The 24,023-nt window shown below is 35.7% G+C and overlaps 1 protein-coding gene across 1 annotated transcript in view; it reads left to right on the forward strand.

The window, feature by feature from the left end:
- LOC148167651 (serine/threonine-protein kinase pelle-like) overlaps positions 1-22,353 on the forward strand; it is a 152,347-nt gene extending 129,994 nt beyond the window's left edge. Inside the window, exon 4 of the mRNA XM_088047862.1 lies at positions 22,240-22,353. Within this exon, the coding sequence (XP_087903988.1) occupies positions 22,240-22,288 (49 nt within the window). The 3' untranslated portion in view covers positions 22,289-22,353. The remainder of the gene's footprint in view (positions 1-22,239) is intronic.
- The last annotated feature ends 1,670 nt before the right edge of the window (positions 22,354-24,023 follow it).

Consider the following 24,023-nt stretch of genomic DNA (forward strand, 5'->3'; position numbering starts at 1 on the left):
AACAAACTAGAAAAAAAATATGCCATAAATTTTGCCCATTATTAAGGGGGTGCATTGGGGTGAAGGGGTTGTTTTTTTTAAGAAAACAAAAATGTAATTACCACACGTTTTCGACGTCAGCCAAAGGCATCTAATCTGAAAATCTCGTATTTTTTGCTCAAAGTTTACAATTTATCCAGATAAGGGGGTTTTGTAAAAGCGCATCCTGGAACTCGGCGGCGATTAATAAGTGTCAAGTTTACCACGAAAAAAACGTTCAAAAATTCTGAAAAAATTCAGATGTGCTAGGTTGATTAAGGTGATAAGGAAAAAAAATACTTCACTATTTTAGGCCTTCAGGAAAGGGGTGAAATGGGGTGAGGGGTGGTTTTTTTCGACCAAAATAAAAAAATTACGTACACGTTATTTTGGTTTCTACTAACAGAATCCTCCTCTAAAATTTCATATTTTTTTCTCCAAGTTTGGTTTCAACCCCAAAAGTGGACTTGGAAAATAATCTTTCGAAATCGGCCACCTGTGGGCTGTTGGGTCTAGCCATGTTAGAGTGGATCGAAAATTCTGAAAAAAATCAGGTATACTAGGTTGACTGGGCTAATAAAGAAAAAAAATACTCCACAATTTTAGGCTTCCAGGAAAGGGGTGTAATGGGGTGAGGGGTAGTTTTTTTCAACTAAATCGAAAAAGTAACTAGCACGTTATTTTGCTTTTTAATATCAGGATCTCCCTACTAAATTTCGTAATTTTTCTCCAAATTTTGTTTCAACCCCAAGAGTGGACTTTGAAAATAAATCTCGGGAAACCTGCCGCCTATGGGCTATTGGGTCTAGCCCTGTTAGAGTGGCTCGAAAATTCTGAAAAAATTCAGCTATACTAGGTTGACTAAGCTAATAAAGAAAAAAAATACTTCACAATTTTAGGCCTCCAGGAAAGGGGTGAAATGGGGTGAGGGGTGGTTTTTTTCAACTAAATTGAAAAAGTAACTAGCAGGTTGTTTCGCTTTTTAATAGCAGGATCTCCCTACAAAATTTCGTAATTTTTCACCCAACTTTGTTTCAACCCCAAGAGTGGACTTTGAAAATAAATCTCCCGAAATCTGCCGCCTATGGGCTATTGGGTCTAGCCCTGTTAGAGTAGTTCGAAAATTCTGAAAAAATTCAACTATACTAGGTTGACTAAGCTAATAAAGAAAAAAAATACTTTACAATATTAGGCCTACAGGAAAGGGGTGAAATGGGGTGAGGGGTAGTTTTTTTCAACTAAATTGAAAAAGTAACTAGCAGGTTGTTTCGCTTTTTAATAGCAGGATCTCCCTACAAAATTTCGTAATTTTTCTTCAAATTTTGTTTCAACCCCAAGAGTGGACTTTGAAAATAAATCTCCGGAAACCTGCCGCCTATGGGCTATTGGGTCTAGCCCTGTTAGAGTGGCTCGAAAATTCTGAAAAAATTCAGCTATACTAGGTTGACTAAGCTAATGAAGAAAAAAAATACTCCACAATTTTAGGCCTCCAGGAAGGGGGTGAAATGGGGTGAGGGGTAGTTTTTTTCAACTGAATTGAAAAAGTAACTAGCACGTTATTTTGCTTTTTAATAGCAGGATCTCCCTACAAAATTTCGTAATTTTTCACCCAACTTTGTTTCAACCCCAAGAGTGGACTTTGAAAATAAATCTCCCGAAATCTGCCGCCTATGGGCTATTGGGTCTAGCCCTGTTAGAGTGGCTCGAAAATTCTGAAAAAATTCAGGTATACTAGGTTGACTGGGCTAATAAAGAAAAAAAATACTCCAGAATTTTAGGCCTCCAGGAAGGGGGTGAAATGGGGTGAGGGGTAGTTTTTTTCAACTGAATTGAAAAAGTAACTAGCACGTTATTTTGCTTTTTAATAGCAGGATCTCCCTACAAAATTTCGTAATTTTTCTCCAAATTTTGTTTCAACCCCAAGAGTGGACTTTGAAAATAAATCTCCGGAAACCTGCCGCCTATGGGCTATTGGGTCTAGCCCTGTTAGAGTGGCTCGAAAATTCTGAAAAAATTCAGCTATACTAGGTTGACTAAGCTAATAAAGAAAAAAAATACTTCACAATTTTAGGCCTCCAGGAAAGGGGTGAAATGGGGTGAGGGGTGGTTTTTTTCAACTAAATTGAAAAAGTAACTAGCAGGTTGTTTCGCTTTTTAATAGCAGGATCTCCCTACAAAATTTCGTAATTTTTCACCCAACTTTGTTTCAACCCCAAGAGTGGACTTTGAAAATAAATCTCCCGAAATCTGCCGCCTATGGGCTATTGGGTCTAGCCCTGTTAGAGTAGTTCGAAAATTCTGAAAAAATTCAACTATACTAGGTTGACTAAGCTAATAAAGAAAAAAAATACTTTACAATATTAGGCCTACAGGAAAGGGGTGAAATGGGGTGAGGGGTAGTTTTTTTCAACTAAATTGAAAAAGTAACTAGCAGGTTGTTTCGCTTTTTAATAGCAGGATCTCCCTACAAAATTTCGTAATTTTTCTTCAAATTTTGTTTCAACCCCAAGAGTGGACTTTGAAAATAAATCTCCGGAAACCTGCCGCCTATGGGCTATTGGGTCTAGCCCTGTTAGAGTGGCTCGAAAATTCTGAAAAAATTCAGCTATACTAGGTTGACTAAGCTAATGAAGAAAAAAAATACTTCACAATTTTAGGCCTCCAGGAAAGGGGTGAAATGGGGTGAGGGGTGGTTTTTTTCAACTAAATTGAAAAAGTAACTAGCAGGTTATTTCGCTTTTTAATAGCAGGATCTCCCTACAAAATTTCGTAATTTTTCACCCAACTTTGTTTCAACCCCAAGAGTGGACTTTGAAAATAAATCTCCCGAAATCTGCCGCCTATGGGCTATTGGGTCTAGCCCTGTTAGAGTGGCTCGAAAATTCTGAAAAAATTCAGGTATACTAGGTTGACTGGGCTAATAAAGAAAAAAAATACTCCAGAATTTTAGGCCTCCAGGAAGGGGGTGAAATGGGGTGAGGGGTAGTTTTTTTCAACTGAATTGAAAAAGTAACTAGCACGTTATTTTGCTTTTTAATAGCAAGATCTCCCTACAAAATTTCGTAATTTTTCACCCAACTTTGTTTCAACCCCAAGAGTGGACTTTGAAAATAAATCTCCCGAAATCTGCCGCCTATGGGCTATTGGGTCTAGCCCTGTTAGAGTGGCTCGAAAATTCTGAAAAAATTCAGGTATACTAGGTTGACTGAGCTAATGAAGAAAAAAAATACTCCACAATTTTAGGCCTTCAGGAAGGGGGTGAAATGGGACAAGGGGTAGTTTTTTTCAACTAAATCGAAAAAGTAACTAGCACGTTATTTTGCTTTTTAATAGCAGGATCTCCCTACAAAATTTCGTAATTTTTCTCCAAATTTTGTTTCAACCCCAAGAGTGGACTTTGAAAATAAATCTCCGGAAACCTGCCGCCTATGGGCTATTGGGTCTAGCCCTGTTAGAGTGGCTCGAAAATTCTGAAAAAATTCAGCTATACTAGGTTGACTAAGCTAATGAAGAAAAAAAATACTTCACAATTTTAGGCCTCCAGGAAAGGGGTGAAATGGGGTGAGGGGTGGTTTTTTTCAACTAAATTGAAAAAGTAACTAGCACGTTATTTTGCTTTTTAATAGCAGGATCTCCCTACAAAATTTCGTAATTTTTCTCCAAATTTTGTTTCAACCCCAAGAGTGGACTTTGAAAATAAATCTCCGGAAACCTGCCGCCTATGGGCTATTGGGTCTAGCCCTGTTAGAGTGGCTCGAAAATTCTGAAAAAATTCAGCTATACTAGGTTGACTAAGCTAATGAAGAAAAAAAATACTTCACAATTTTAGGCCTCCAGGAAAGGGGTGAAATGGGGTGAGGGGTGGTTTTTTTCAACTAAATTGAAAAAGTAACTAGCACGTTATTTTGCTTTTTAATAGCAGGATCTCCCTACAAAATTTCGTAATTTTTCTCCAAATTTTGTTTCAACCCCAAGAGTGGACTTTGAAAATAAATCTCCGGAAACCTGCCGCCTATGGGCTATTGGGTCTAGCCCTGTTAGAGTGGCTCGAAAATTCTGAAAAAATTCAGGTATACTAGGTTGACTGAGCTAATGAAGAAAAAAAATACTCCACAATTTTAGGCCTTCAGGAAGGGGGTGAAATGGGACAAGGGGTAGTTTTTTTCAACTAAATCGAAAAAGTAACTAGCACGTTATTTTGCTTTTCAATAGCAGGATCTCCCTACAAAATTTCGTAATTTTTCACCCAACTTTGTTTCAACCCCAAGAGTGGACTTGGAAAATAAATCTCCCGAAATCTGCCGCCTATGAGCTATTGGGTCTAGCCATGTTAGAGTAGTTCGAAAATTCTGAAAAAATTCAGGTGTGTAAGGTTGCTTGAACTGATGAAGAAAAAAAATACTCTATAATTTTAGGCTTCCAGGAAGGCGGTGGAATGGGGTAAAGGTGTTTTTTTTAAGTTAAACGTAAAAGTGTCCTATACATAGAATAATCGCCCTGTTTTGAGAAGATTTACATGAAAAGGTGGTATTTTTTCGTTAAACAACTTCGGGCAGAAAATACTGGTTTTGTGACAAATTTGTAGGTGTCCGACGGCATTTGTCTGCCAGTTGTATTAATGTGATATTGTGAGCAAAACAAAGAAAAGAGTACCTCTATGTATTATGGAACGTTTGAAAAAGTAAAAAAAAACGGGGACGTTTTATGAATAAGCAATAATCCTTGAATTTGTAAGTTTGAGTACTCTTAGGAAATGAGAATGTGCTTCTTTTTATACTAATGTAATGGATATGGTCTCCTTGAAACTTTAACCCTTATTTGCAGCCTGCGACGTTTTGAAAAAATTACTAATACTGAGCGTTGGGTTACTAATACCAACCCTACCACAGATTATATTCGTCTCCCCACCAGCAGCCGTCAGAAGAAAAGATAACCGCTTCATGTGAATCTGTAAAAATGGAAACGGCGACATGGGTGTCAAAAGAAAGTAACAAACGTTTGGATTTATCTCTCGTATCCGATGTACCCCCTAACATCAGCTTGGGTTGTGATTGTTTAAACAAAATAAACGGGTTTTCCACTGGCAACTCAGAATGCACTTGTGTATTGTAAGTTGCATGGTTAGAGTCTCACCCTCAATACAGCTCGATAAAATCGATAGGAAAGTATAAAAATGACAAATAATTCGTTCATTTATTCTACAGATTTCATTTACCCACACCTGCCGTCATAAAGAAAAAATTCCTGTTTCCGTAAATCGGTAAAAATGAGAATGTAGCACGGCGGTTTGGGTGGCAATAAAAGTAAAAAATGTTTGTGTTTATCTCTCGTATCCAGTTTACCTTTGCCGACTGTCGGAAAGTAGGGTTGTGATTGTTTAAACAAATTAAAGAGTTTTTCCCGGCAATCCAAAATGCACTTCAGTATTAATTTACGACCATGATGATATCTTGACTGTAGATAGCCTCACCAATTTGAACTTTTAACTTCCCAACCTTTTTTTTACATATCTTTTCTTGAAAGCAATCTGGATTGGTAAAATGTCACTGGTTTGCTTGCATTGCAACCATTAAATATAAGGATGCCATAATAAAACACAATGGGCAATTTTTGGAAATATTTTATTATTATTAACAAAATGTGGCATAAATCTTTGTTCTCTTGGGTGGTTTTGTGGAAGAAATAGGCATCCTGATAGGAACCGACAGGAAGCCAATGGTCAAGCGTTAAAGTTGTTTGAGCATTGTGAAGTATTACCGACGCGAGACCAACAAAATGCGCGTTGTCCTGTTTGCAACGTCCCATTCAATCGAAATCCTCCTGTTGTTTTGATGGGGACGATAACAGACAATGCAAGAGAGGGATGGCGCTTCTGTTGCCCCAATGGCCACAAACGCTCACGCTTTTGTGGCTCCTTCCTCGAGCGTGCTCGGCTCAACGATGTGGGGGGATCCAGGATTCTGAAGATAATATGTTGCTGGTTACAAGAAACCATACTGTGCATTGTACCACCGACACCATCAACGCGTGGTACAGTTATTGTCGCGACGTTGCGAGGAAAATTGCGTGGCACGACTTCGTTCCGATCGGCGGTGACCACGATATTGTGGAGATTGACGAAACCCATCTCTTCAAACGGAAGAACCATGTTGGGAGATACACACAATGGACGCATCATTGGCTATTTGGGGGAATCTCACGCACTACTGACAAGAGGTTTGGAGTAGTGGTGCCCAGACGTGACAGGAACACGCTTTTGCCATTGATGCAGCAATTTGTTGACTCGGACTCGGTGGTATTTTCGGACGAATGGCGAGCATATCATCGAGTAGTAGGACAAGCATTTGCTGGTCACATGATGGTCAACCATAGTCGAAACTTTGTATATCCACCAAAGGATGAAGACCCACTTTGGGCACCGGCAGGCACATTTCATCCCAGATGTCTGGAAACATTTATCGGTCCTCGTCCTCCAGGTATGGAACAAGCGTATCGCGTTTCTACGAACAAATGTGAACGCTCCTGGAGGGATTTAAAGAAGACGCTGCGAACAGTGAATAATGTTGAGCTGGCCGACGGTTACATTGGGGAGTGGATGTACCGGCGCAACATCTTGGACAACCATCCTGACTTAACGGCCAAATTAGATTGTTTTCTAAGAGATGTTGCTTCAACAAATCCGGGCTTCAGAGAAAAGATGCAGGTTGGCATTCACAACTACGATTGTTATGAATGCAATCCATAAAGTCTAAAACATAAGAGGTGAGAGTAGTGAGCATAAGTATTACAATGTATGACAAGGTTTTGCTACCTTAAAAACTTTTAGGGGCAATATAATCTATATTTTGATACAATCTATAGTGTTAATCGCAAGTTCCTATGATGTCGTGTTTAAGAGTTATGTGCATATCTTTAGAAAAAAACCGATTTTAAAGTTTATTATTAAATCAAGTGGACTTTGTAAGAATTAAACCATTCTTTTTCAAAAACCAAAGACTAACGCTGGTCAATTATAATTGATTCAAAATTAGTGCATAAAAACAGATTTTTGTGAGTGTAAAAATTCACATCAAAGTTGGCGGCTAAACAAGTTACGATTTGCAGATAAAATGGTTGTTTGGTCACGCAGTTATCATAGTGCAATATATTTTATAAAAAATCAAAATGCAAAGTCTTGAGCACAAAGCAGCGTTCTTTTTAAAATAAAATTTAATTAAGCAAGTACTTTGACACGTCTAATATGAGAACAATAATTGAGATGTTTCATCGTTCTTAAAGAAATGAATCGCAAAAAGAGCTCAGCTTTATTTCTGTGTAATGAAAGACTTTACGCCTTACCTTTTAACTCTATGGATCGCATTCATGACAGTCACAGTTGAGAATGTCTGGCTGCATCTTCTTTCCTCTTAGACCCGGATATGCTCTTGCAACATCTCTCAGAAAGCGATCATATTTAGCCGTTAAGTCATCGGGGAGTTTGTCCAAGATGTTGCGCCGGTACATCCACTCCCCAATGTAACCGTCGGCCAGCTCAACATTATTCACTGTTCGCAGCGTCTTCTTTAAATCCCTCCAGGAGCGTTCACATTTGTTCGTAGAAACGCGATACGCTTGTTCCATACCTGGAGGACGAGGACCGATAAATGTTTCCAGACATCTGGGATGAAATGTGCCTGCCGGTGCCCAAAGTGGGTCTTCATCCTTTGGTGGATATACAAAGTTTCGACTATGGTTGACCATCATGTGACCAGCAAATGCTTGTCCTACTACTCGATGATATGCTCGCCATTCGTCCGAAAATACCACCGAGTCCGAGTCAACAAATTGCTGCATCAATGGCAAAAGCGTGTTCCTGTCACGTCTGGGCACCACTACTCCAAACCTCTTGTCAGTAGTGCGTGAGATTCCCCCAAATAGCCAATGATGCGTCCATTGTGTGTATCTCCCAACATGGTTCTTCCGTTTGAAGAGATGGGTTTCGTCAATCTCCACAATATCGTGGTCACCGCCGATCGGAACGAAGTCGTGCCACGCAATTTTCCTCGCAACGTCGCGACAATAACTGTACCACGCGTTGATGGTGTCGGTGGTACAATGCACAGTATGGTTTCTTGTAACCAGCAACATATTATCTTCAGAATCCTGGATCCCCCCACATCGTTGAGCCGAGCACGCTCGAGGAAGGAGCCACAAAAGCGTGAGCGTTTGTGGCCATTGGGGCAACAGAAGCGCCATCCCTCTCTTGCATTGTCTGTTATCGTCCCCATCAAAACAACAGGAGGATTTCGATTGAATGGGACGTTGCAAACAGGACAACGCGCATTTTGTTGGTCTCGCGTCGGTAATACTTCACAATGCTCAAACAACTTTAACGCTTGACCATTGGCTTCCTGTCGGTTCCTATCAGGATGCCTATTTCTTCCACAAAACCACCCAAGAGAACAAAGATTTATGCCACATTTTGTTAATAATAATAAAATATTTCCAAAAATTGCCCATTGTGTTTTATTATGGCATCCTTATATTTAATGGTTGCAATGCAAGCAAACCAGTGACATTTTACCAATCCAGATTGCTTTCAAGAAAAGATATGTAAAAAAAAGGTTGGGAAGTTAAAAGTTCAAATTGGTGAGGCTATCTACAGTCAAGATATCATCATGGTCGTAAATTAATACTGAAGTGCATTTTGGATTGCCGGGAAAAACTCTTTAATTTGTTTAAACAATCACAACCCTACTTTCCGACAGTCGGCAAAGGTAAACTGGATACGAGAGATAAACACAAACATTTTTTACTTTTATTGCCACCCAAACCGCCGTGCTACATTCTCATTTTTACCGATTTACGGAAACAGGAATTTTTTCTTTATGACGGCAGGTGTGGGTAAATGAAATCTGTAGAATAAATGAACGAATTATTTGTCATTTTTATACTTTCCTATCGATTTTATCGAGCTGTATTGAGGGTGAGACTCTAACCATGCAACTTACAATACACAAGTGCATTCTGAGTTGCCAGTGGAAAACCCGTTTATTTTGTTTAAACAATCACAACCCAAGCTGATGTTAGGGGGTACATCGGATACGAGAGATAAATCCAAACGTTTGTTACTTTCTTTTGACACCCATGTCGCCGTTTCCATTTTTACAGATTCACATGAAGCGGTTATCTTTTCTTCTGACGGCTGCTGGTGGGGAGACGAATATAATCTGTGGTAGGGTTGGTATTAGTAACCCAACGCTCAGTATTAGTAATTTTTTCAAAACGTCGCAGGCTGCAAATAAGGGTTAAAGTTTCAAGGAGACCATATCCATTACATTAGTATAAAAAGAAGCACATTCTCATTTCCTAAGAGTACTCAAACTTACAAATTCAAGGATTATTGCTTATTCATAAAACGTCCCCGTTTTTTTTTACTTTTTCAAACGTTCCATAATACATAGAGGTACTCTTTTCTTTGTTTTGCTCACAATATCACATTAATACAACTGGCAGACAAATGCCGTCGGACACCTACAAATTTGTCACAAAACCAGTATTTTCTGCCCGAAGTTGTTTAACGAAAAAATACCACCTTTTCATGTAAATCTTCTCAAAACAGGGCGATTATTCTATGTATAGGACACTTTTACGTTTAACTTAAAAAAAACACCTTTACCCCATTCCACCGCCTTCCTGGAAGCCTAAAATTATAGAGTATTTTTTTTCTTCATCAGTTCAAGCAACCTTACACACCTGAATTTTTTCAGAATTTTCGAACTACTCTAACATGGCTAGACCCAATAGCTCATAGGCGGCAGATTTCGGGAGATTTATTTTCCAAGTCCACTCTTGGGGTTGAAACAAAGTTGGGTGAAAAATTACGAAATTTTGTAGGGAGATCCTGCTATTGAAAAGCAAAATAACGTGCTAGTTACTTTTTCGATTTAGTTGAAAAAAACTACCCCTTGTCCCATTTCACCCCCTTCCTGAAGGCCTAAAATTGTGGAGTATTTTTTTTCTTCATTAGCTCAGTCAACCTAGTATACCTGAATTTTTTCAGAATTTTCGAGCCACTCTAACAGGGCTAGACCCAATAGCCCATAGGCGGCAGGTTTCCGGAGATTTATTTTCAAAGTCCACTCTTGGGGTTGAAACAAAATTTGGAGAAAAATTACGAAATTTTGTAGGGAGATCCTGCTATTAAAAAGCAAAATAACGTGCTAGTTACTTTTTCAATTTAGTTGAAAAAAACCACCCCTCACCCCATTTCACCCCTTTCCTGGAGGCCTAAAATTGTGAAGTATTTTTTTTCTTCATTAGCTTAGTCAACCTAGTATAGCTGAATTTTTTCAGAATTTTCGAGCCACTCTAACAGGGCTAGACCCAATAGCCCATAGGCGGCAGGTTTCCGGAGATTTATTTTCAAAGTCCACTCTTGGGGTTGAAACAAAATTTGGAGAAAAATTACGAAATTTTGTAGGGAGATCCTGCTATTAAAAAGCAAAATAACGTGCTAGTTACTTTTTCAATTTAGTTGAAAAAAACCACCCCTCACCCCATTTCACCCCTTTCCTGGAGGCCTAAAATTGTGAAGTATTTTTTTTCTTCATTAGCTTAGTCAACCTAGTATAGCTGAATTTTTTCAGAATTTTCGAGCCACTCTAACAGGGCTAGACCCAATAGCCCATAGGCGGCAGGTTTCCGGAGATTTATTTTCAAAGTCCACTCTTGGGGTTGAAACAAAATTTGGAGAAAAATTACGAAATTTTGTAGGGAGATCCTGCTATTAAAAAGCAAAATAACGTGCTAGTTACTTTTTCGATTTAGTTGAAAAAAACTACCCCTTGTCCCATTTCACCCCCTTCCTGAAGGCCTAAAATTGTGGAGTATTTTTTTTCTTCATTAGCTCAGTCAACCTAGTATACCTGAATTTTTTCAGAATTTTCGAGCCACTCTAACAGGGCTAGACCCAATAGCCCATAGGCGGCAGATTTCGGGAGATTTATTTTCAAAGTCCACTCTTGGGGTTGAAACAAAATTTTGAGAAAAATTACGAAATTTTGTAGGGAGATCCTGCTATTAAAAAGCAAAATAACGTGCTAGTTACTTTTTCAATTTAGTTGAAAAAAACCACCCCTCACCCCATTTCACCCCTTTCCTGGAGGCCTAAAATTGTGAAGTATTTTTTTTCTTCATTACCTTAGTCAACCTAGTATAGCTGAATTTTTTCAGAATTTTCGAGCCACTCTAACAGGGCTAGACCCAATAGCCCATAGGCGGCAGGTTTCCGGAGATTTATTTTCAAAGTCCACTCTTGGGGTTGAAACAAAATTTGGAGAAAAATTACGAAATTTTGTAGGGAGATCCTGCTATTAAAAAGCAAAATAACGTGCTAGTTACTTTTTCGATTTAGTTGAAAAAAAACCACCCCTTGTCCCATTTCACCCCCTTCCTGAAGGCCTAAAATTGTGGAGTATTTTTTTTCTTCATTAGCTCAGTCAACCTAGTATACCTGAATTTTTTCAGAATTTTCGAACCACTCTAACATGGCTAGACCCAACAGCCCACAGGTGGCCGATTTCGAAAGATTATTTTCCAAGTCCACTTTTGGGGTTGAAACAAAACTTGGAGAAAAAAATATTAAATTTTAGAGGAGGATTCTGTTAGTAGAAACCAAAATAACGTGTACGTAATTTTTTTATTTTGGTCGAAAAAAACCACCCCTCACCCCATTTCACCCCTTTCCTGAAGGCCTAAAATTGTGAAGTATTTTTTTTCCTTATCAGCTTAATCAACCTAGCACATCTGAATTTTTTCAGAATTTTTGAACGTTTTTATCGTGGTAAACTTGACACTTATTAATCGCCGCCGAGTTCCAGGATGCGCTTTTACAAAACCCCCTTATCTGGATAAATTGTAAACTTTGAGCAAAAAATACGAGATTTTCAGATTAGATGCCTTTGGCTGACGTCGAAAACGTGTGGTAATTACATTTTTGTTTTCTTAAAAAAAACAACCCCTTCACCCCAATGCACCCCCTTAATAATGGGCAAAATTTATGACATATTTTTTTTCTAGTTTGTTTTGATCTCCAATGTGTTCGTGAATTTTTTCAAAATTTTTGAGCTAGTTTATCCGTTACAAATCAAGTCCTTATCCATAATTTTGACAATTTCGTTAAATTTGAATAAATTTATTGTGAGTCCCATAATCCCCCTAGAAACGCCAAATTTGACATAAGGGCTTTGGAGCACTTGGAGAGTTCAAAAAAAAATAAAAAACTCAACTTTTTCTTCTTTTCAACCCCCTACCCCTAATATGCCACCCTTAAATTTTGGAATTTGGGGTTGATTTTTTTTTTACGTCATATTGGGGCCAAGGAAAACATGTGTGCACAATTTCAACATTATGGGACAACTCTTTCTACCCTAGACCCAAGAGCCCATAGCTAACCGGTTATTTAGTTGGAACTTTTCATTGCCAAATGCGGAATTCAGTACCGATAACCAAGGTGAGTGTTGCATTCATAAGCTTCAAAATAACGATTTACACTGGATTTGAATAAATTTGCGAACTCATCTTTCTAGGTTGAGTTTACCTTCATCTTGACCCTGACAGATTCAAAAATTAATTAAATTACCGAGAATGATGGAGTGCGGGCACACCGCCTGTAAAGTATGCAACCTCCCACTTTGGAGGATCAACAAACCGTGCCCGTCTATTTAAATACCATTGAAAGCGTTGTTTAGATGCAAGATTTAATTATTTTTGACTATGTTTTTACTATGGTTGGATTGAAACCTTTTAATATGTATTATCTATACTGTCATTAAACACTAATTGTTTATTTTAGGACACTTTTGGCGAAATTAATGGTCCAAAAACGCGAACGAATGACGAGTTTCCAAATTTGGCATTTTAAAAATCGCAAAAAAAGTTACAGGCGTTTGTCGCTTGACGATGAAAATTATAATAAAATGAAAATATCTGCAGATTAGACAAATAAATAATAGTGCTTTGTATTTTAAAAGAATAAGCTTTTATCTTCGTTAATTTTAGAAGAAAGAATTTGAAAATGATAAATTGTCCACGAGTTCTTGAATAAAGTGAACTTTTCCTTGGTGTTGGACGTCTTCGATTTTTAAAAAAAGTTGCTCAGAATACACTTTACAAAATTTCAACTTAAAATTCTTATTTCGGTTTTCTTTAAGGGGTTATATACAGTTAGAAGGCCGAAAAAAAGCGAATTTTCCAGAATTTTTTTTGAGAAACTTTTTAAATTTATTGATCTAAATTTTTGAACATGTATTATGGTATCTTTTAACAATATTTTCAGACTTAAAACTAGTAAAAATATTAATTTGAACAGGAGCTACAGCTGATCTCCGGGAGCTCCTCTCAAAAAAGACGTTTTGCGGTGACCACTATTTCACTGAACTGGATCCTCTGAAATTAAAAACCAAACAGATTTCGTTAAAGTAATGTTAAATCTAGTAATTAATCGAAGGAATAAGCAAAAAAAATTTTTTTGACAAAATGGTAGTTTCTAGAAAAAAAAATTGATTTTCGGCCTTAAATTGTTTATAAGAAAAAAAGTATTAATCGGTAAGATAAAATCTTCGATCAATTACTAAAAAATAAATTTAAGAAGCTTGTGTCAAAATTTGAGAACAATCGGTTTAGCCGTTTTTGAGTAATGTTGGTCACCGTCTTTGAAAAAACCATTTTGAGAAAAACGCGTTTAAAGTTTGAAAAGCACTTTACATAGGATAATTTTTTTTTTTTCAACTTACATGGAGTCGTCTATTCCAGGACCATATAATAGACCCTCCATCGCTTTGGCAGCTTCTAATAACTCGAGCTGATGTTGTTTCCGAGCCATTCTTCCATCTCGGGTGCTCTCACGCGCTCTAATATCGGAAATGGTCACGCGCTGCTCATCTTCTTTTTCAGCATATGAATGCGCATTAGGTCCAAGTGTGATTCCTATTGCCTTCATATAATATAATAGTGATGCCATTCCTTCATTAAATATGCCAGCAGCTATGTATGCAGCGATTTCCACAGTTGTCGAACCAGCCGGAACAATTTTGGGAGAGATTTTCCAAATTAGTTGATTGTAGCTCTCGTTGTTGTTTTGGTTAAAACCACCTACACATCTTTCTAATAAATTCTTACTGCTGAGATCTGTGAAAATCGGAAATATAGCCACAGCAACATCTTCTGGTAATGGCTGATAATCATTGTCGAAAGTGGATAATTCATCGGAAGCTGCAGCCCTCTGCCAGCTGCACCATGAGTCTGGTCCGTCCGGGCACTTATCGTGTTGAGGTTTTTCGTCAGTTGAACAATAATGATAATATGTGGCCCATATAGCATTATACATTTTTTCAACGGAATCACAATTTCTCCTTATCGCTAAGCCATAATAAACTGTCAACTTATCGATCATCTTTCCAGTAAGTTTGCCTTTTCCACCGAGAGTTTTTTTTTTGTTTTTTTTTTCCTATTTTGTTTTCAACTGTTTCAACATTTTTTTTGACACAATCTCGGAGTCGCGTGCCCATTCGTTTCTGTACGTGTCCAATACATTCTTTTTTCACAACTTTTTGATTACCGTAAGGTGCAGCTTTTAAAATTCCCGAGTACGTTTTAGAGTCACCGTCTCCGATGTAATTTTTGTACATGACTCCAAATTTTTCCAATGAACGTTGGAACATTTCAACGACTGAATCTACTTCCATTTTGCCAGAAGAACCAGAATGATTTGCAGTGCAAGTATTTTTATGTTCTTCATACCATTCATTGTATTCTTCGGTATTGAGTTTCTTCTTCCAAGTTTCACACAGTTTGCAGTAGGCACTTTTTACAACAATATCAATGATTTTACCAGAATAGTATCCGATTAATGATGTCACACCGTACAAGGAAGTAAACCCTCGTTTTTTCCATGTGCCATCGCCAGATACAGTTAATTCTGTCGAATGTTCATCTCCTTGATGTTCGGAAGTCAAATTTTTTTCTTCAGTACAAGCATGTTGAAAAAGTTTTTCGGTGGCTGTTTTTACACTGGAGTGAATATTATTAATTATTAAATCGTAAGTGGACTGTGATATAAAAGCCCGCATATCCATTAATCCACAAAATTTTGCTGCACCTTTTAACCCTAATCCGAGGACTCTCATGACAAATAAAAATCGTCGATTTATTTCATAAGAATGCGCGACAAAAGGACTAGAATTTATGTTACGATCTGCACACTTATCACACAGCAAAACTATTTTAAAACCAAGTCCTCGTTCAGAAGCAGTTTGAAACTTCACATTTCCGTCACAGGTCTTACATTTCACATATTCAGAAATTGCTGCAAACACTGTTATAAAATTTAAAATGCGATACTCAACAGACGGATCATGCGGAACTAAGATTTCCTCTTGTTCTTTAAATTTTTTTGCCGAGGCACTGAAACTACTTTCATCCGTTTCGGCTGTTTTTGGATTATAAACATTTTTTCGCTTTTTTGGTCTCGACTTACGTATGTTAAGAGATTTTCTCATTTCTCTAGAAGCCTTCATTTTCAAATTACAAATAAAATTTTAACGAACTCAAAAGTTTACTGCTTGGCTTAGCTGCTTATACGCTTATACTGACTACCACTCTTAAATATTTTTCAGTTTGGGGAGAGCAAAATTAAAATTTACCTTTCGGGTATAAAAACGATAATAACACACTGATGCTTTACCCATCTAAATACATTAGAAGGGAACATTTACCATAGGTAGGTGCGCAAAAGAGACAGCGTTCTAGGTAAGCGCTGCCGCTCCGGCCTTATGCTTCCAACCGCTCTGAAACGCCTTTTAAAATTTGCGTGTAACTTCGAAAATACTCACCGGAACGATATGAAATTTTCTGTGTGTATTCTTAAATATATGTACATTAAGAAAATAAAATAAAAAAAAACACGAATTTTTGAAAATTCTAACTGTATATAACCCCTTAAATATTAATTTTTTTAACCTGATCGTTAATTATTGATAATGAAATATTATTATTTTGTTCATTTCAGTTAAATAAATGATTTTGTTTATTTTTTAGTTCACATAAATTTATACTTAGTGGGAACTCAAAATTTAAAGTTGAAAGTGTTTCAAAATTGTGTAAGAGAGCATGGACAACATTGTATGTACTAAAGAATTCATGGCTTATTTTGGTTCGCCAATTCTTATTATACAATGTATTACTGCTTAAAAGAACTGTATGTGTTCAAATAAAAATTGGAAATACATCGCGACCTGAGAACTATAAGGTTCTAACTAACATTTGCATTAAATTGATCAGTGTTTACGTTATCAACGATATCTCTTCAATTTATTAACTATTTATTTAAAAAAAATATAGGATCTATTAATATCATTTTGGCTTGTTAAAATATCAAATTACTTCATTTTTATACTTGATAGAAAATGTTTAAAAAAAATGGTAAAACAAACAATTTGAATTTTCACCAAAATCATTTAAAACTTTATAATTCTAACGTCACGACATATTGCATATTGTTGCAACCAGCAATACAGTTGTAACTACAACCCCGGAGAAGGGGTGGTTTCCCCCACTATTGTTAAATTATAATTTTTTAAATGGTACAGAGTTGAAGTAGTACGTTACGAGACTCAGATACAGAAACTTCACTGGTACCTATGTACATATTGGGTTAAATACACAAGTTATTCCAAAACAGTATTTTTATACCCTGGTCCTTCGAACAATACCTTCAACATCAAGGCACCTCAACGATCAAACATTGGTCTATTTTTAATGACTCTAGAGCTTTTAAATTTGAATTTAGTTTGTCCGTGAAAGTTCTGAGAATACTAGGTGAATCCTTTGTTACATTTGGTAGATCGAATAGTGCCCTTAAATGACTTTTAACTATTAAACGTTTGTGTTCGTACCTTTCTATCAACAATTCCTTGGCGACCATGTAATTTTCCGCGGTAACCGCTAAGTCGCTAATGATATTGGATGCATCTTTTTTAAGTGCCGATTTTAAATACTGAAATTTTTGTACATCATCTAATGCAAATTTTTTATCAATTAATGACTCAAACGTATTGTAGAAGTTTTGCCATTCCGTAATTTCTCCGTTAAATTGAGGAATGTCTAATGTTGGAAGTTTAACTTGCGTACCATTTGAATTGTTTTGTGAACTATGATTTGGATTTGAAATTGTAGGCTCAAATTTAGAAATGAAGTGTTGAGAACGTCTCATTACACTGTAGTATAAATTTTCATACATTTCGCGTGGATTTGATAAGTCCTGCTCTTGGACATTTTCTTCGCTCTCATCCGATTGAACTACCGCAGCTTTTAACGCATCTAGTTCTGTTTGCACTTTATCTAATTTATCAAGAATTGGCTCAATTCGCGTCAGTCTCAATTCGAGTTCGATGACGTCTTCGTCGCTATTTACATTATTTAAAAATGACTCGAATCGTTGCAATTGATCAGTTAAAGTCGTGAAGTTTGAATGCAAAGCAACAGAACGCTCGGCTTTAGGTGGCATATTAAAAGAATAACGATGTATGCAATGTCAAACAATAGATATGAATGAGCAACTATGAAACTGAAGCATGTCCGTTATGAAGGAGTGGATAGAAAAGGAAAAAGTCCACCAACCTTTGACGACCTGGTCTGTCCAATTTGCTGTGGTGGTTGTCTGATGTGGAGTTGTTGGAATTGCGGGTGATGATCCATTGTGTAGGAATGCTGATCACTGCCGCTGAGTATCCCTGAATTGTGTGTTTTGTGATCAACGGGGTGGTGCCTTGAAGATGCCTGCCACTGCTGCCGGTTTTTTTTTACGATTTGTAATTTTCACTTCACTAGTTTTCTTGCTGAATCACTGAATTCGTAAATCCGGCTCGATATGGACCAATGTTGCACCCTTGAATCCGGTTCGAAGGACCAATGTTTGATCGTTGAGGTGCCTTGATGTTGAAGGTATTGTTCGAAGGACCAGGGTATAAAAATATTGTTTTGGAATAACTTGTGTATTTAACCCAATATGTACATAGGTACCAGTGAAGTTTCTGTATCTGAGTCTCGTAACGTACTACTTCAACTCTGTACCATTTTAAAAAGATTATAATTTAACAATTGTGGGGGGGAAACCACCCCTTCTCCGGGGTTGTAGTTACAACTGTATTGCTGGTTGCAACACATATATAGGTAAATATCCCTAAAAAAGAACTTCACAATTTTATCAAAGTTTAACTTAATATGCCAAAAATTAAAAGAGATATCCTTATGTATTCTGGCTGAAATTAAACATGTACCATTCTCTGATCAAAATTATCATTAAATCAATACATTTTAAGAAGTTGCAACCCAACTACAATACAAAAAATAATTAAATATTGCATCTAAACAACTCTTTCAATGGTATTTAAATGGACCGACACGGTTTGTTGATCCTCCAGAGTGGGAGGTTGCATTCTTTACAGGCGGTGGTGCCCAAGGTTCCTAAATTAAGCAGGTTTGCTCGTTACTGGGGGGTTGTGCACTTTGGGTTTTTGTGTACAAAAAGTTCCACTTCCAAAAAAATTCCACCAATTCTAGATAATTCCAAAATGATTGATCTAATTCTAAATAATTCCAGTATTTCCACAAAATTCCACCTTTACTTCCAATTTCAGTTTTTCAATTTTCATTTTATATGGATTTATACAGATACAATAATAATTATGAAATTATGTATTAATTTTTTACATATTTATAAGGTATACTTAACGAAATTCTAATTCATAAATTGCCTTAATCTATGAGCGCTCACGCGTTTGCTCTCCTTTTTTACCAACATCGGAGACTTATGTTCGACCTGCACACTCATCGTTACAATTCTTTGAGGCAGTTGGCAAATTTAAGGTCTTACGGGTCGATTTCAAGTCACTGCGTTAACGCAAATTTGCAACCGTTGCCAAGGTATGAGCAATGTGATTGGCGTTGCTATGTTGCAAATGGGATTTGCAGTAACGCAAGTCGCACTTGAAATCGACCCCTTAGTGCTTTTGAGGTTATTCAATTCTGCAACATCCACTTCTTCCACGAAATCACCTTGACCTTCTTCAGCAAAAGCAATGTCATTTTCTTCGTCGTTTTCTTGAAGATTATAGATCTATAAAAGCATTTCATGCTTAAGATACATAATCTAAACAGATACCTCCTGTGGTAGTTTAATACAATTAAATGTAGTCACACAGTCTCCTTCTACGTTCAAGTCAAATAGAAATCGAAAGAGAAGCTCGAGATCAATCTACTGGCTAAATTTGAGATCGATCGGACAAATAGTTTACGTGTTATGGCCAATATTAAAAAAAATTGAAAAATTTTCATCGATTGAGTCGGAATTTTTTTTCGAAAAATTGACTATCGAATTTTGGGGTTTTGATAACAATAACAAACAAAAATTTCTAAAGCACTCCCTCCGTTTTTAACATATCTAATAATTACCAAAAGTTGAGAACGACACGTTATAAGTCATCTCATCTACCTGCCACGAAGAAATAATTGAATTGTTAATTTCTATTTCTAGTTTTGAATTACAACTTAAGCAATCGAATCCAAAAATTGAATTATTATGAAAGAAATTCTTTAATATATCATTTCGTTTAGACATTAATAAAACCACTTCTTTAAAATTCTTTTTATTCAATGATTCTCGACTTTCGTTGTCTCCGCGAAACGATAGTTCCTGATTAGAAAGAAAGATACAACTGTCAACAAGTATTTTTTCAGTTTCTTTATTTTTTTTTAACTGAATTTAAATTTTAGTATTTCGTTCTGACAGGCTGTCTATCAGAGTTGATATGTTTTGTGTACTTATCTGCAAGTACAAGCGATGTGCTCTTGGCTTTTTGCATTCTTTTCTAAAGAAGGACCCAAATTTTTTTATATTATTGTAACCCAATTTTGACCAAATAAAATTTTTTTGGCAGTGTTAAAGTACCAGTTTATAATTTACACTTATCGTAGCACGAATTTACGACACTGCGTGACGGTAAAAAATAAATAAACATGGTAATACTTAAATATATATATATTAAAAAAAAAGAAAATTAACTAAATGAATATAAATGTTACAACTACTTGCAGTAAAATAAAAATGCATATACAGTATGTCCCCGGATTGAGTTCACAAGAGGGAAAAAAAGTTTATTTTCCATTTTACAAAAAAATGACAAAGAAGTGACATTTTTTGCTTATTTCAAAACAGATAAATTTGACATTAAAATTTCAAAATTATTAGTTTGTACTCTTAAAATTAATTTTTTCATTGTTTTTGTTATTAAATTTTGTAATCGTATTTAAATAATAGCAGGCTGTGGATTAACAATATCAAATAGTGCGTTCAACATTAAAGGAAAATTTAGCCTATAATGATTAAGTATTAAAAAATTGGAAAAGAAATGCAATTGCATCCTTAACAGTAATTGAGAAAATTCGAAACAGTCTTAAAGAATTACGAGTTAGAATTGAACTAGGTGCTAAAACAGGTTGATTTTCGTTGTTTTCTGGCTTGAATTCGCCAAGAAGAGCACAAAATCTACAAAATCACCACTTTGGGTCCATCAAATAGTGGAATTTGGTTTGAGATAAAGAACAAATTTCATTCCTTTGACATTTTTTAAAATTAAAAATAAAAAAAGTTCTTCGTTATTTTTTGTTTTTTTCGATTTTAAGAACACAGCTTGATAATATTAAAGTTTTAATTCAAGATTTATTTATTTTAAATCAAGCAAAAAATATTATTCCTTTGTAATTTTTTTGTAAAATGAAAAATAACGTTTTTTTTCCTCTTGTGAACTCAATCCGGGGACATACTGTATAATATTAATTTAATTTAATTGTTTTAATCGGTTTTTTCTAGAAACAAAAAATTTAACAATTGATTTATTGATTTCTAGACCGGAGGCACTCTCAAAGCGACGACGTACAGCTTCTAAAAATTAGAAACAAAAGTTTAAACTGCGTTGAGAAAATTACATATAATTTACTTTTAAGCACAGTGCTTAAATTTAATGCTATCAGTAGCGCTAAACAGCAATGTTGCCTGTGGTGTAACGATTCTTTTTAATATTTCGTAAATCGTTCTGTGTATGTTCTCTCCGCCTATAAGAGCCATGAAATTCAGCAAAAAAAAAAAATAAAGTAAACCCGTTTAATTAGTTCGAAATGTAAAGCCCGTTTTTGAGAAAATTTGATCCAAACATGCGATGGTCATTTTATATTAAGCTTGCTGACCCTAAACCAATTTCGAAGCCTAGAAAATAAATTCGTCAAACGCCCATATACGATTTTAAAAACATCTTTTCTCGATTTCGATTTTTATTTCTAGAAACGCATTTTTTAGGACTTTTCGATGACTGCCTGCTGAAGATGTTGCTTTACAGTTATTACAAACTCATCAGTACAGGCGCAAACTGTTTCATGAGAAAAACTGTGAACTTTGCGACCGACAGTGATATAAAATAAATTCAAAATTAAAAATATAAAATGTTTATTCTGTCAGAAAATTATAAAACTAATAAAAAAAACACCATTCTAAAAAATACTATAAAAATTTAAGTTCATTAAAAATATATAAAAAAAAAAATTAAACAACAAAAAATAAATAATTCTGTTAAAAAATTAAAAAACAAACATAATAAAACATTCTAAAAAATACAACAAAAAATATATAATTCTGCTAGACAACTAAAAACAAATATAAAAAAGCACGTCTAAAAATTAATTGAATAAAAAAAAAATAATTAAGCAACAGAAAACACATCAAGATCTATTAATGTTAAAAAAATTATATTATTAAATTATTAAAAAAATATAAACCTAAACTATATCGAATTTAAATCTAAGCTACGTATGTATAATTAATAAAACATTGTTCCAACATTACTTTTAATGAATTAAAAGTAATGTTGGAACAATTCTTTAGCACGTAAGTGCGTTTCTCTAATGACACGTTGCCGGAAACCTTTGCTGCAGAGCGTTGCTTTGCTTTGCGTTGTCTCCACATCTTTTTTCTGAAAACAAAAATTTTTACTTTCAAAACGAAATTGCACATAGCAGATTTGCAAAGAAATATTTAGATATCCAACATTTAATAATCTCAAATATCAAGTATAAAATTTTTTTACTTCAGCGTGTTTTGTTTTTATGTTGGGATTGTTTTGTTTATTGCAGGGGCCTGTCTTCCCATCAGCAGTTTTCTCCTTCGGATTTTGCCAGCTAGGGCCAGCTTCCCTGTCGGAGAACATTTGGAACGTCCTCCTCCACCACTGGTTTACTGGCCCATCCTCATTCTGGTGACTGTGACTATGATTGGAATAATCAAATGAATTTTTACCGATAATAATAATAATAATTCATTGAAAAACTTACGTTTGTTCTTTGTTGGGGGAAACTGATAATCGCTATTATTATCAGAAGAAGAATCACTGCAAAAAAAATGCATTTCAATTTTAACTGTTTGGTTGAGTTTCCATGTTTGCTAAACTTTCATTAACTGATTAGTAGCCTCAAATAACAAAATGGCGGTCATGACCAGTTAACTAACAATTGGAAAAACAAGCCCGTGGAGTAATTTTGTAATTATTATAGTGATTAAAATTAAGAACTTACTTTTTTTCGGCGATATTTTCATCGGTAGACTACAACAAAATAAAATATTAGTAGGTATAGTTAAGCCAAGTTGGTCTGAGCTACCATAAAAGTATAAAAATTTGCGGGCTACCGCAACGGGACAGCTTCAAAAGATTCTCAAGTGCACATAATGAGGGTTTATTTCCTCAAGTTTGCACCCTGCGATAAGAACAGTATCCCTAAACAGGCAAGATGTCTCGTCATAAATGACAAAATACCGCAAACTGTCCGGTTGCGGTTGCCGTCTAATTTTTATGATTTTATGGCGGTTCAGACTAAGGGCCAGTTTCGTAATCGGGCCTTAAAAGCGCCTTTAACAAAAGGTACCTTTACGCTAACAGCTCCTTTAAAGCGGCCCGCTGTTTCATAAACAGTGACAGACGAATTTTTAACTAAAAGCGCTTTTAGGGGAAATCACATTCTAAACTTCACTAAAAATAGGGAGTTTCGTGTTAATGTTCGCATAATCAACCGGGAACTTTGAAAATTCTGTTTGAGTATGGATAGTAGTAAGTGATTTTTTTTTTTACATAGCTACTAAGTACATGTTTGAACTTGTATGTAGTGTTGGAATAATAAATTTATGGTACCTGTTTTTAATTTTTGGTACTTCAACATTTGGAGCAAAAATGCAAGGGATGTTTTTAGCTATTTGAGGCTAGTTTTAGTATTCCGATTATCTTATAAACAGCAAGACGAACAAATTTCATACTTTTCACAATGATTTTCGTTATGTGAGACCAAAATTTTATGAAAATGTCTCATCGTAGACCGGATCTTTTAGATTTGTTCGATGGTCAGCCAATAAAGACAAAAAGTTGAAGGAAACAGCATTTTCTATTTAATACATTTTTAAACAAGTTTAATGAAGTGTGCCAACCGGTTGGTTCTAGAAATTATAAATATTAAATGTTTAATTTGTATTAACTAAAAAGTCAGTTTACGTAGATGTATCAAAGAATTAGTAGATCCGAACGCACAAATGTGAGCAGTTTTTGAGGTTAGAATTGCTTTAAAGGCGCCTTTTAGCAGTTAAATGGTCGATGTCGGTCCTTTAAGTTAAAGGAGGATTTAAAGGAACATTTAAGATTATGAAACAAAATTTTTGAGTTAAAAGTCCCTTTAAGCTAAAGGAGCTTTTAAATTAGATTATGAAACTGGCCGTAACTTGGCTGAACTATACATCTAAATACAATTCAAATAAAACCACTCACCATTCCTGTTTAGGAGATCACTCGCAGCACAAACTACTGATGGTATGGGGTAGTTCATGATTGTGTTTAATTTTTTTAAAACTCCGAAATTTAAATTTTGGCAAAAGTATG

Source organism: Gnatocerus cornutus, chromosome 10 (genome assembly GCF_029298725.1).
Source record: "Gnatocerus cornutus isolate USDA-ARS CGAHR chromosome 10, icGnaCorn1.1, whole genome shotgun sequence".
NCBI lineage: Eukaryota > Metazoa > Arthropoda > Insecta > Coleoptera > Tenebrionidae > Gnatocerus > Gnatocerus cornutus.